The following is a 14,970-nucleotide window of genomic DNA, read 5'->3' as shown; positions in this document are numbered from 1 at the left end:
TCTGGATCTAGGTTCCCTCTTGAAAGCTTGTAAGCCAGTCGCTTCTTGCCTTTGTAGCCTCCCCCCCCCCACCACCCCATTTTGGGTTGCCAATGTCCAAGTTGCCCATCATAAGTATTTTTTTGTTAAGTGCTGTTGAGATGGTTCTGACTCATAGTGACTCTATGTAGGGTATCCAAGGAACGACTGGTGGGTTTGAACTTCCAGCCTTGAAGTTAGCAGTCCAGTGCTTATCCTACAGCATCACCAAATTGTTAAGTGCCATAGAATCAATTCTGACTCATAGTGCCCCTGTATAGGTTTTCTGAGGAATGTCTAATGGGTTTGAACCATTGATTTTGTGGTTGGCAGTGAGTGCTTATCCTACAGCACCATACTAGGACTCATACACATGTATATATGTATTGCTACTAGGGCTCGAATTCCTGTTTTCATAGGTTTATTCCTTACAACATGTGTTTACTCATGTCTGTGCTATCAGAGATGACTGCAGACATGTTCTCTTAGTAATACACTTGTCTTAGTCTTGTTAGGGTGCCTTCAAAAATAAGGTCAAGCAAATCTGGCTTCTGAGGGGCCAGTAAAATTTCAAGATAGAGAAGTCATGTAAGAAAGTTTGGGTGACTGGGTTTTGGAGTTTCAAAGGGGTCATCTTGATTGATTTTCTCAAAGGACACAGGATGATTATAGGGCCTTATTGTGCAGAAGTTTTAAGAAAATTGAGAACTGTATTGGTGAGAAAAAGTCCAGGGAAGTTGCACCAAGGAATTCTCCTGTCTTTCCATGCCCCCCCATCATAACAATGCTCATATTTTGATGGTAACAATTGTACTAAGAATTTAGTTGGAAAACTTTACTCCATCTACCCTACAGTCTGGATCTTGTCCCTTCAGACTTCTTTTTGCTTCCCAAATTCAATGTTTCAAAGGAAAGAAACACAGTTTGAGTCCCTCGAGGGTGCCTAAAGTGCTGTTTTGATCTGGTGTAAACCAAATAGGGCAGAATTCTTTGAGGAAGGGATAGAGAGACGGAAACAGAGCCTTCAGAAGTGTGCAGACCTGGGTGGAAGATACGGTGAGACACAATAACTTCGTAGTCTGATATTTTTGTTTAATAAAAGTTTGTATAGTTTTGTAGCAGTACTTTTTGACTTACCCTCTTTTGTGTGTGTGTCATAAAAATATCCACCAAGAAGAAAACAAACCCACTGCTGCTGAGTTGATCCCAATTCATAGCGACCCAGTAGAGCAGAGTAGAATTGCTGCCCCATATGGTTTCCAAGGCTGTAAATCTTCACAGGAGCAGACTGCCACAGATTTCTCCCACGTTCTGAAAATAGCTTTAAATTTTTTAAAATTTATGTGTCGGGGATAAAGGAGTGAGGGAAGGAGAAAGAGTAACATTTTTTTAAGAACAATGTTAAGTCAATGTAGAGTCATGTGTTTTAAACGGAAGATTCCTGGGTTAATTATAAGCTAAGCATGAGTTAGCCAAGAACTCAACATAAGTGCAGTATCATGGAATTCTAACATGTTATCCATACAGGTCATGCATACCGACTGAGAGTTACTGGTATCTAGCTTAGATTGCAGTATCCTTGCTCTTTGTGCAGCTATGCAAGAGTTTTCAATTGCTTTCTACACAGTTAGTTATTCCTGGATTTCTGTGATTAGCTCATGATTGAGTACATCTGGTGATTTGGACCTAGAATCTTGAGTCCAGCACAATGTATTAACTATTGAAGGAGGCAGAATGCTTCTTGTATTGCAGTGTTGAGAACGTAGACAGTTAACTGGCTTCTGTCCTGAAGAAAATGACAAATGGGCAGCCAGGTGCCCGTGCTCATCAAAGACTTTCAGTTTAAACAGTTATTTGCATGGAAGTGATTTGTAGATAAAAGAAGTATTTACTTTTACATAGACAGCCATTTTTTAGAAATAAAAATTTTGCATTAGTAATTGTATTATGTGAGAAATCTATTGCTATATAAATTTTGAAAAGTGCCTTATGCTTCTGATATTTTGAAAGAAGCATTGACAGGCATTTATTTAATGCCTGTTAAAGATTTAAAAACTATCACATACCTTAAAAATAAGCTGTTTAAACCCAAAATAACAAACCCACTGCTACTTATTTGATTCTCACTCATATAATCATCACTGCATCATCACGACTCCTATAAGATGCTTTTATGAAAGATTATAAATTTAATAAAGTATTGTTGTTGTCTCCTAACTATGCTTGACTCCACTTGAAATGATTAGCACAAGGCTTCTTATGTATCCAAAAAGTCTGCTTTAAATAAGGGAGCAGTGATTAAAGTGCTGGACTGCTCACTGAAAGGATGGCCATGGAAAACTGAGGCCGCAGTCTGCTTGGTATTGCTTGTTGGTGTTAAGTGCTGTCAAATCATTCCCCAACTCATAGCAACCTTGGATGGATTCCCCAAGTAGTGGCTGCTGAGTTTGAATCGCAGTCCTTTCGTTTCAAACCAACCTTGCCATCCAGTGCTTATCCTTCAGCCACACCAGGGCTCCCTGATACTGGTGACAGCCTCGGAAACCTAATGGGGACAGTCCTCCCCTGGTCTGTAGGGTCGCTGTGAATCAGAACTGGCTCAGTGGCACTGGGTTTGATTTTTAATTTTTGGTTTCGATGTTCATCTCTATAACAGATAGGATTTTAAAAGTTGATTGAAAAGATGTTTAGTTATTTGTAAAGTATCATAAATCACTTATATGCGAAGTATTCAGGTTACCTTTTTGGTCACTCCGTATATCAAAATCTTCCTTTCTGTCTCTCATTTATATTAAAATATGTTCTGTGATTTATTTAACAAGAATGCCACATTGGAATTGTTTTGATTGTATATAACCTTAAAATTGTTTTTGACCTCTTTACTTTTCGTTTTCTCTTCTACCTAAAGCAAGTCTCAGGCATTTTAGATTAGAATAAGAATGTTGTTAGTGGTGGTGGTGGTGTTAGGTGCCTTTGCGTTGGTTCAGACTTATAGTGGCCTTATGCACAACAAAATGAAACACTGCCCAGTTCTGCACCAACCTCACAATTATTATTACGTTTGAGCCCATTGTTGCTGGTATTGTGTTAATCCATTTCATTGGGGGTCATCCTCTTTTTGCCGTTTTTCCACTTTTCCAAGCATAATGTCCTTCTCCCTCCTGACAACATGTCCAAAGTACAAGAGACAAAGTCTTACCATCATCACTTCAAAGAAGCATTCTGGCTGTACTTCTTCCAGAACACAGATCTGTTTGTTCTTTGGGCAGTCTACCATACTTTGAATATTCTTCACCAACAACAGAATTCAAATGCACTAATTCTTCTACAGTCATCCTTATCCATTGTCCAACTTTCACATGCATATGAGGGCTCACTTTCTAATTTTTGCTGAAATACGTGATGTATATAAGAGTCTAATTTTTAGGAAGTCCCAGTAATCTATTTTGTCTTCTACGGTTTGTATGTTGTCAGTTATATTTGATAGTGTATTTCTGTCATGTATCAGAGCCCCTAAGTTTGTTCCTATTTTTTCACTGATGATCTTTATAGTCCTAGGTTTCACATTTAGGTCTTTGATACACATTGAATTCATTTTTTTGTATACAATGTTAGATATGGGTCTTGTTTTGTTCTTTTGAAAATGGAATTCCAGTTTTGCCAGCACCATTTGTTGAAGAATAAACAAACATAAACAATGAAAATAAAGATAAATGAAAAACCAGTACAGTTGTTGGATATAGAAAGGAGTAAATTTTGGGGGCTCTTGCCAGCCCAGGAACTCATAAGGTGGGTGGAAGAGGGATGTGAAGGCTGAGTTCCCAGCTGTAGATGGAATTCACTAGAGGCCTAGGTGCTGTTTATGTTTAGGGCACCAAATCTGGAAGTAGTTCATGAAGGCCCTTCAAGTTGCTAGCATCAGTGTTGGTCAGACCCAGAGGGCAGCTGGGGCAGTGACTGATGATGAATATTCCTGCTAGTCTAATTCTGACCTGGAGGCTCTTGGTTCTATAGAGCTGGAGCAGAGCCCTCGTGATCCAGGAGCTAACGTGGCTTAGCAGGCACATGCCTCACACAGGTTTAAACTGCCAAGGTCTGAACTGGAAAGCAGGGTTTGTACTGGGAGTAGATGAAGATAGGGACCAGCCTCACCTTAGTTATCCAGGGGACTGAAGGGAGCAAGAAGGAATCACATCTTTTCAATCACTCATGTGAATCTCTGCCTTCAGACCACAATCTGTTAGTCTCACCAAAGCTGCTGTCAAAATTTCAAGTTGGCCACACCACCTCTGCTTGGCAGTCCATTCACCAGCCATTCTCCTTTCCATGACCCTGCTCAGATTCTCCTCCTAGTAGATATTGGATCTATTTCTTTAACCTTCCCTCTTATGCTCAGTGTTCCAGGATTGTCCTCCGTGTCTGTTTCATTAGTTCTCCCATATCTTTGTCATAGAGGGTCTGTTTAGCATGTCTGCCTCATCTGCCATCTTGCCAAAGTCCCTTTATCCCTTTTTAAAAATCTTTTAAAATATGGTTTTATTTTATATCACTTGTAAATAAAACATGCATTACATTTTTATGTGTTGGAAATAATTTACAGTCATTTGTGTCTTTATTCCTATATAATTTATAACAATTATAAATATAAGTCTATCCACCGTAAGCCTTTAATCTCAATAGATCTAATTTTATTTATGAATCAGTTGATTTTTATATAACAGAAATCATTTTTCCTTAATGTTCAGTTAAGTCAGTTTGTTGCTGTTATGTTAAGTGCCCTTGAGTTGGTTTAAATTTACAGTTATCTATAATCAATGAGTTTGAACTACTGACCATGTGGCTAGCAGTCCAGGACTTATCCTACAGTGCCACACCAGCACTTCAAAAAGGAAGGAATATAGGGGCATGTATTTTTTTCTGCAAAGTACATCATATCTTTAATTTGTATGTAAGGTTCAAACCCACCAACTGCTCCTTTGAAACCCGATGCCGGGTTGCTGTGAGTCAGAACTGACTCAACATCACTTAAGAACCACAACATTCATGTTTAATTCTAATTAATAAAATGTCTGTATTGTCCTTTAGCAATACTAGCACATCTTTTTACATAATTGTTGGTGTTCTTTAGCATTTTATAATTTGGTTATAATCTAGATTACAAGGATACTTCAAAAAGTTTGTGGAACAATGGGATGAAAAGATCATGGATATTTTCCACAAACTTTTTGAAACCCCCTCGTACACAACTAAGGAGCTCTGGTAGCGTAGTAGTTACGAATCGGGCTGCGAACTGCAAGGTCAGTAGTTTGAAACTACCAGCTGTTCCGCGGGAGAAAGATGAGGCTTTCTACTTCTGTAAAGATTTACAGCCTCGGAAACCCTGTGCAGGGTCGCTATGAGTTGGCACCGACTCCATAGCACATAACAACAACAATAACATACACAGCTTATTTTACATAATGTTACTTTATATAGAAATATAATTATTACATAAGCATATTTTGCCATATTGACTTTTTAATGATTTCTAATTATTTTAAGTGGTACGTCATCCATTTGGAGAACGCTAATACCTATGCATTAATGTGTTAGAGCTAAGTAGAGATATGAATTTCCGGTATATTCAGTTGGAACATATTGACAGATATTTAAATATATCTAAGTTGTTGATCTTATTCATACGCTGTATTTTATGTATTGTCTGTAATGTAGGTGGAGATATAGTAAGTTCCAGCTGATTTTATCATCTTTGTAATGGCTGTGGATTCTCAGGTTTAAATGAAAGATTCTCCTCTGAATCTGAAAGCCAAAACAAGAAACTTCTTCTATCTATAGTTGGTCTCTCCTTCTCTGCTCTAGTCTCCCTCCTTTGATCTCTTGTAAGGTAGAATGCACTGCATGCCACACCCTTGGGAATCTCCATAAATCATGTCAGGGTGGTGACAGGATTAAGGGTGGTGTATCCTTAATCCTCTTATTTGTTTATCACATCAGATCACATCATGGGGGATAGCTACCCTTGAGAATCTTAACCCAGTCAAATGGACAAAAGCCTAAACTATCACAAGCATGTGATGTGGTATTTAAATATATGGTATGAGAGCTGTTAGACAATATCTAAATGTTTAACAAAATTAGCCAATATATGAACATTTATTAAATTTACAGGATATATCGGTTTATTCCAGCTTAAGAACCGACTTCCTTTGATTCTGTATTGTTGTTAGGCGCTGTTGAGTTAGTTCCAACTTATGGTGACTCTGTGCACAACAGAATGAACAACTGTCTAATCCTGTGCCATTGTCACAATTGTTCTGTGTGAGCCCATTGTTGCAGCTGTTGGCTCAGTCCATCTTCTTGAGGGTCTCCCTCTTTTTTGTTGACACTGCTAAGCATGATGCCTTTCTCCAGGGACTGGTCTTTGCTTATAATATGTCCAAGGTACTTGAGTCAATGTCTTACCATCCTTGCTTCTAAAGAGCATTCTGATTGTACTTCTTCCAACATGTTGTTGTTGTTGTTGAGTAACGTGGAGTTGGTTCCGACTCATAGCTACCCTGCACAGGGTTTCCGAGGCTGTAAATCTTTACAGGAGCAGAAAGCCTCATCTTTCTCTCACGAAACAACTGGTAGTTTCAAACTGCCGACCTTGAGGTTAGCAGCCCGATTAGTAACCACTGCGCTACCAGAACTCCAGTCCAAGATATATTCAATGTTCTTCACCAACACTGTAATTCAAATGCATCAATTCTTCTTCAGACTTTCATATTCATTGTCTAGCTTTAACATGCATATGAGGTGAGTAACAATACCATGCTTTAGGTCAGGTGCACCTTAGTCTTCAAAGTGACATCTTTGCTTTTCAATATTTTAAAAATTTTTTGAAGTTTTTATTGTGAATTTTGAGTCATAGTTTACATAGGAGAACATCAGTTTTACACTCATCGTATTATATTTTATTTCATTGCAATGACTAAAATCCCCTCCATGCATCAGCATTCAGCAGTATTTGCTTCTATTCCCTCTGGGTTTTTTTTTGTTGTTGTTGTTGTTTTGTGAATGTACACAGAAACACTCAGGAGTATATAATTTAAACAACCAAATGGCACATTCTGCAAGCCTGCCTCTTGGCTGCCAGCACACAGCCTTTCTTCTTCCCTGAGTCTGGAGTCCTCAGCTGCTCCATCTCTCCATGTCATCATCTCTGCCTCCATCTCTGGTGTCACTGCTTCTCTGGATTGGGTCCCACATTCCACTCGTGCTCTTCAACCTTGATGGTCTTAGGGGCTAGTCTTTTGAAGAAGATTTGCCCAATTCAATGTTACTTGATTTCTTGACTGCTACTTTCATGAAATTTCATAAGATTACAAAACTACAATTTTTCTAAGTTCTGGTAAGCCAAATACTTCAATTTTGGTATCCAGAACTCATAATTTTCTACGAGAAATTCTTTCTGTTTTTCTGGCCAGTACTGAGAATTATTTATTGTCTTACCTATTCATAAAAAAATCAAACAAACAACAAAACAACCCACTTAGAACTCTGGAGTATTAAGTCTTTGTTTGCTCCGAGAAAACAAGTGTTTAGAAAAGTGTTACTGTAAATATGATTATAGCAGTTTCCCAAAGCCAATAAAATAAGTATTTGGTCAGCTAATGAAAAATTAAATCAGTGCAATTAAGCAGCTAATGTGAAGACATGAATCAGAGTTTCAAAGCTACTAAGTACCACTTGCTCTCGTCATACAAGTTCAAGTGCTTTCTCTCATCAAGACTCAGCAATGTACTTTACTGCTCAAGGTAAACTCATTATGAATACGGATAATTCCAAATCTACAGTTTCCTGTTGAGTTCAGAAATGTTTCCTTGAGGCACAGGTAGCACTTTTCATTTTATAAAAAGAAATCCATCTTTTCATTGATTTCTTTTTATAAAAGAGCCTACTCCTTTTCATGAAAAGAAAAGGAGTAGGGTAATTTGACCACTATCCAGAGCTGTTTTCCAGGAAAAAGATAGAGGATATTATAACAATATATATTTTCCTTATCTGTAGTTGGAATTAATCTGAATACAAATTAGATTCCTTAAGAGAAACATTTATAATGTAGGCCCAGACCTTCAGCTGAATAAACCTTTGGTCATTTTCCTTTATAACCATAACACATAAGACGAGTTCTCCATTGGGGCACTTTTTAAACTCCTTTATATGTGCATATCATACTTTATTATTTCTGAATCAAGATTACATGAGTGTCGGAAGCAGCGGCCTCGATTCTGTAACAAGGTGGGTGATTTGGGAGCTGGTAGGGTCGTGTTGGCCCTCAGGATCTCCGAGTAGCCACTGCCTTCTACTATCACCATGTTTCTCACCCGGTCTGAGTATGACAGGTCCGTGCGGCGGGGGGGGGCGGCTGAGCTGGGGTTTTAGGTGGGCAGGCCCGGCGCCAGGCCTCGGCCTGGGTTCTACCTTGTCATGGGGCGCCCCAGGAACCCGAGTGTGGCCCTGCCGGGGTATCTCTTGCCCTTCCCTCCGGAAACCTGGGATTGGGCAAATTAGCCGCACTTGCCCTACCACTGAGTCACCGCTGTGCCCTAATTAAGGAAGCTAGTTAACTGCGCCTTATGCATGGGGAAGAAGGCTGAGTTGCCTGGACCCCGAGCTTTAACCCCGAGGAGGCCGAGGGGGCGTGAATACTTTTTCTCCTGAAGGAAGATTATTTCAAGTGAAATATGCCATTGAACCTTTAAAGCTTGGTTCTACAGCCATTGGGATCCAGACAGCAGAGGGTGTGTGCCTAGCTGTGGAGAAGAGAATTACCTCCCTACTCATGGAGCCCAGCAGCATTGAGAAAATTGTAGAGATCGATGCTCACATAGGTTGTGCCATGAGTGGGCTAATTGCTGATGCCAAAACTTTAATTGATAAAGCCAGAGTGGAAACACAGAATCATTGGTTCACCTACAATGAAACAATGACAGTGGAGAGTGTGACCCAAGCTGTGTCCAGTCTGGCTTTACAGTTTGGAGAAGAAGACGCAGATCCAGGTGTCATGTCTCGTCCTTTTGGAGTAGCACTGCTGTTTGGAGGTGTAGATAAGAAAGGACCCCAGCTGTTTCATATGGACCCATCTGGAACCTTTGTACAGTGTGATGCTCGAGCAATTGGCTCTGCTTCAGAGGGTGCCCAGAGCTCCTTGCAAGAAGTTTACCACAAGTCAACAACACTGAAAGAAGCCATCAAATCTTCACTCATCATTCTCAAACAAATCATGGAAGAGAAGCTAAATGTAACTAATATAGAGCTAGCCACAGTGCAGCCTGGCCAGAATCTCCACATGTTCACAAAGGAAGAGCTAGCCACAGTGCAGCCTGGCCAGAATCTCCACATGTTCACAAAGGAAGAACTTGAAGAGGTTATCACGGACATTTAAGGAAGTGTGATCCTCAGAACTTCTCTGGGACAATTTCAGTTCTTCTAATTGCCCTCAAATTTTATTTCCAGCTCCTGTTCTTTGGGAAATCTCCAGTGTATGTTCATTTTTTTTTATGATGTAGGTACATAAAGGCAGTTCTGAAATAAAGAGAATTAAAAAAAAAAAAAAAGATTACATGAGTGTCTTTAGTATTTTTGTGACTGCATATGATATTTGTATGCAAAATGTAACTGGAAATTCTTTTTTAAAAGAATTTATAATTGGAGTACAACTGGAGAAAAATCTTACACCTAAGCAGATTGGTGCCACTCAGCAATCATTTCACATACACCCCTGGTTGACTTCTCTGCTTCTACATTAACACCCAGGTAACTACTCTCCTAATACTTCACTTCCAACATTCTTCCTTCACATTCACCCTTTTATCCATTTCACAGAGAAAATAGAAATATTAACTCATTCCCTCAAAAGTCACACCCTAACTATAATCGTATTTGTGCCCAATGTTAACTCTTCCTGTTCATCCTTAGAAGGGGAGGGACCTGTCCTGCAATTTAGGTTTATCCTGCCCTTGTTCTCCTACTTTGCCCTTCAGCTAAGGGTTGGCCCCCATCCTTCCTTCAGGCAGTCTCCATTGGCATTTTTCCCTTACCATATGAACATATCCAAATATTCATCTTGAAACAGCGTACTCATTTCATCAACCCTGAATCTTCTTCCAACTACTGCCCTTTCTTCTTCCACATTCAGAACCAGATTTTAAAAGGAAGTTTTATGATTGCTGTCTCCACAATTTTATTTATACTGAGAATCTGATTGATATTATTACCTTTGATTTCTTAATTACAAAATTTGGTGGATACCTTTTAGTTCTTATTTTATCTTGCCTCTCTTAGGTAGTTGAGATACTGCTAAACACTCTTACTTTTCACACTGGGTCTTTGCTTCTGTGACAATATTTCCTTTCAGTTTTTGCTCTTTCTTTCTGACCCATTTCTTCCAAATCTTTTTTCCAGCTCTTCTTTCTCTGTGTACTACTAAAAGTTGTTATTGTACAAGACCTTTTAGTCTTATCCATCACCACTTACTATCTATTGTCTGCCTACTTTTTTTTTCTTTTTTATGCTTTTATTATGAATTGAGTCATAGTTTACATGGGAGAACATCAGCTTTACATTCATTCTATTGTATTTTGTTTCATTGCAATGATTACAATCCCCTCTATGCATCACCAAACAACCAAAGGGTATACCCTGCAAGCTTGCCCCCTGGCCACCAGCACACAGCCCCTCTCCCTCCCTGAGTCCAGAGTCCCCAGCTGCTCCGTCTCTCCATGTCATCGTCTCTGCCTCCATCTCTGGTGTCACTGCTTCTCTGGATAGGGTCCTGCACTCTGCTCTTCTCCCTTTATGGTCCCAGAGTCCTCCACTCCTGGACTGTAAGATCAACCACTCCCCTCCTTTTGTTACAAAATGTCTACCTTTCCATTTGCAACACTCACAGTCAGTCCTGATAGTAGTTATTCACTATTGAACCGTAAGAGTCTTAGCCCCCACTCCTTTTACTAGCACCGTCCAGACAGGTTGGAAACCACTCAGTGGAGATTCTACCTTCCACTGCACCCTCTGGAACTAGGCTCCCTCTTGAAAGCTTGTAAGCCGGTTACTTTGTGCCTTTGTAGCCACACATCCCACCCCCACCCCCCCTTTGGGTAGCCAATGTCTAAGTTGCCCATACCTGTCAACCCTGTGTACCGAGGGGGTGGGAATGATCCTTGCTATAAAGATTCATTCCTTCTTTTGAGCTACTACATCCATAAGTATATTGTTGTTGTTGTTATGTGCTGTGGAGTCAGTTCTGACTCATAGCGACCCTGTAAAGGGTTTCAAGACTGTAAATCTTTACAGGAACAGAAAGCCTCATCTTTCTCCCACATAGCAGCTGGTAGTTTCGAACTGCTGACCATGAGATTAGCAGCCCGATTCATAACCACTACGCTACCAGAGCTCCTTACATCCATGAGTGTGTTGTTGTTGTTGTTGTTGTTGTTAAGTGCTGTTGAGTCTATTCCAACCCATAGCGACCCTGGACAGGGTTTTCAAGGAGCAGCTGGTGAGCTTGAACCACCAACCTTGCAGTTCAGACAGCTTTGCAATCTGGTGCATTAGCCCATAGCGCCACACCAGGACTCCATCCATAAGTATAGGTCAAGTTAACCAAATTGAAGCAGATTACTCTTTTTTCCTCCTCGTTCTTCCTCTAGTCAAGTTCTGGTCATCCAGTCATTGAAGCCAGGCCAAATGGGCACTCTCTCCAAGTATGGGTGTTCGTGTGCATCTCCCCTCACTTCATATCAGCTGGACACTTCACTCTCTGATCTAGTCCTCTGTGTGTCTGCCTACTTTTTGTTAGGCACTTGCCACAGATTATTCCTATTTTGTATAACACTGCTGAACAGTGGGGCTGATGTTGTTATGTGTTGTCCAGTCAATTCTGACTCATAGCGACCCTGGATAGGGAGTCTGAGGCTGTAAATCTTTATGGGAGCAGAAAATCCCATCTTTCTCCCAAGCTGGTGGATTCGAACTGCTGACCTAGCAGTTAGTAGCTCAATGCATAACCCACTAGTTAGAATTTAACACCAAATCAGTTTAATTCTAGAGTTTCATCATGATAATAGGTTTTTAAACGTTTTAAAAGATCAGAACTACAAAAAAAATTAAAATCTTACTGGAACTCCAGAATATAAAGCAGATGTAAACTGAACTACTCTGTTGTGATAGGGTGGCAGATTGACAGAGCCCTGACAGTTTGGCACTCCTCTCCATTTTGCCCCATAATGCCCAGGGGCACTTGCTCAAAACCCAAGGGTTCTGTGGGAAGTCAGTTAAAAAGGTACAACGATGTTTGTTAAAACCTAAATCCTAAGTCTATATATTTTTGAACTCAGAATTCAGCTGGATCCCGAACATTTCTATTTTTCTTCTTATGTGTCTGACAAGTAACTTATTCCCTTATGTTCCAAATGGAATTTATTATCTTCCTTATGAAACCTGCTTCAACTATTGTGGTAAAACTTTCTAGTTGAGCCAGTCTTCCAGGCCCAAGACTTACTAATAGTTAAGCATTTCTTTTCTATCCTATAAATAATTGGATCATGAGGGTTCTTAGAATTGTAGCCCCATTGTTCGTAGGTGTTGTCGAGTCAGTTCCAACTCATAATGACCCTGTGTACAACAGAACGCTGCCCAGACCTGTGCCATCCTCTCAGTCGTAACTGTGTTTGGCCCATTGTTGTAGCCACTGTGTCAGTCTATCTCCTTGAGGATCTTTCTTTTTCATTGACCCCTACTTTACCAAGCATGATGTCTTTCTCCAAGAACTGGACCCTCCTGATAATGTGTTCAAAGTACATGAGACATTCTCACCATTCACACTTCTAAGGAACATTCTGACTCACTTCTTCTAAGACAGATTTGTTTATTCTTTGGGACAGTCCATGCTATATTTAATATTTTCTCCAACACCATAATTCAAATATATCAATTCTTCGTGTGGCTTCTTATTCATTTTCCAGCTTTTGCATGCATATGAGACCATTGAACATACCATGAATTGGGTTAATGATATCTTTGCTTTTTAAAGCTTTAAAGATGTCTTTTGCAGAAGGTTTGCCTAATATAATACGTCATTGGATTTCTTGACTACTGCTTGCAAGGGTGTTGATTGTGGATTCAAGTAAAATGAAATCCTTAACAGCTTCATTCTTTTCCCTGTTTATTATGATGTTGTTTGTTGGTTCAATTGTGAGGATTTTTGTTCTCTTTGCATTGAAGTATAATCCATACTGAAGGCTATAGTCTTTGATCTTCATCAATAAGTACTTCAAAGTATCCTTGCTTTTAGCAATCATGATTGTGTCATCTGTATTTCACAGGTTGTTAATGATTCTTTCCCCAATTCTGATTCCATGTTCTTATTCATGTAGTCAGCTTCTTGGATTGTTTGTTCAGTATAAAGAGTAAGCATGATGAAAGGTTACAATCTTGATGCCTATCTTTCCTGCTTTTAAACCACACAGTATCCTCTTATTCTGTTGAAATGACTTTTTGTTGTTCTATGTAAAGGCTACACATGAACACATTTAAGTGTTCTGGAATTCTCATTCTTCACAATGTTTTCCATAATATTGGTATGAACTACACAATTGAATGGCTTCACATAGTCAATAGAGCACTGGTAAACATGTTTCTGATATTCTCCGCTTTCAGCCAAGATCCATGTCAGCAATGTTACCCTTCATTTGCATCCTCTTCTGAATCCAGCTTGAATTCCTGGCAGCTCACCGTCAATGTACTATTACAACCATTTGAAATCATCTTAAGCAGAATTTTACTTGTGTGTGATATTAATGATATTGTTAGATTATATACACCTTCTGTTGGATCACCATTCTTTGGATAGTCACAGATTTAGTCTCTTCTAGTCTGTTGGCCAAGTTGCTAGCTGTCTTCCAAATTTCTTGGCATCAGCGAGTGAATGCTTCCACCGTTGCATCTTTTTTTTTTGAAACATCACAATTGATACTATGTGAATTCCTGTATTCTTGTTTTTCTCCAACACCTTCAGTGCAGCTTGGACTTCTTCCTTCAATTCCATTAGTTCTTCATCATATACTTCTTCCTGAAGTGATTGAGTGTCTACCAATTCTTTTTGGTACAGTGATTCTGTGTATTTCACTTTGTGTATATCAACTTATATATTAGGTTTACTGTAAACATTTCTCTTGACTTCTCCAGGCTTCCAGTTCTTTTATATTTAAAAATGAATTATTTTCACGCCTTTCTTTCCAGTAGACTTCGTCATTCCCTTTGGGGACAAGGACTGTATTCTCATCTAGCATTTAGCATAGTACCTGATGTTGTGGTTGTTCAGTACTATCAAGTCTACTCTGACCCATAGCGACCCTCTCTAGAGGGTTTCCAAGGAGTACTTGGTAAGCTTGAACTGCAAACCTTGTAGTTCAAACCGACTTTGTTGTCTCGCAGTGCCACACCTGGACTCCATAGTACCTGATAGGTCCATAATAAATGTTCAAGATATATTGATTGAGTAAATAGGTTTTTTTCAAGAAGAAAACGTTTTTAGCCTATCTGGGTGTCAAGTACTTTATCTGTTAATAGGATTATGGGATAAAATAGTTTCTAATATTCTCTTGTTTGAAAAAAAAAAAATTTCAAAGATCAGTTAAAGAAGATAAAGCCAAATATTACAACAAAATGTGCAAAGATTTGGAATCAGAAAACCAAAAAGGAAGACCATGCTCAGCATTTCTCAAGCCCGGAGAACTGAAGAAAAAATTCAAGCCTTGACTTTCGTTATTGAAAGATTCTCTGGGCAAATTATTGAATGATGCAGGAAGCATCAAGAGAAGATGGAAGGAATACACAGAGTCACTGTACCAAAAGGAAATGGTTAATGTTCCGCCGTTTCAAGAGCCAAATGCTACTACAAGAGCA

At 39.4% G+C, this 14,970-nt stretch overlaps 2 protein-coding genes across 3 annotated transcripts in view; both read left to right on the top strand.

Moving 5' to 3' along the window:
- MNAT1 (MNAT CDK-activating kinase assembly factor 1) overlaps window positions 1-14,970 on the top strand; it is a 331,724-nt gene that overhangs the window by 282,912 nt on the left and 33,842 nt on the right. The gene's annotated exons all lie outside the window — the stretch shown is intronic.
- Window positions 8,399-9,448, top strand: LOC102841352 (proteasome subunit alpha type-5-like). The gene is made up of 3 exons (XM_006864630.1): window positions 8,399-8,528; window positions 8,694-9,352; window positions 9,404-9,448. The coding sequence occupies exons 1-3, from the start codon at window positions 8,399-8,401 to the stop codon at window positions 9,446-9,448; spliced, it is 834 nt and encodes a 277-aa protein (XP_006864692.1).

Source organism: Chrysochloris asiatica, unplaced genomic scaffold, assembly GCF_000296735.1.
Source record: "Chrysochloris asiatica unplaced genomic scaffold, ChrAsi1.0 scaffold00067, whole genome shotgun sequence".
Taxonomy (NCBI): Eukaryota; Metazoa; Chordata; class Mammalia; order Afrosoricida; family Chrysochloridae; genus Chrysochloris; species Chrysochloris asiatica.
Note: the sequence above shows the minus strand (reverse complement) of the source record. Positions and strands in the feature narration are given on the sequence as shown.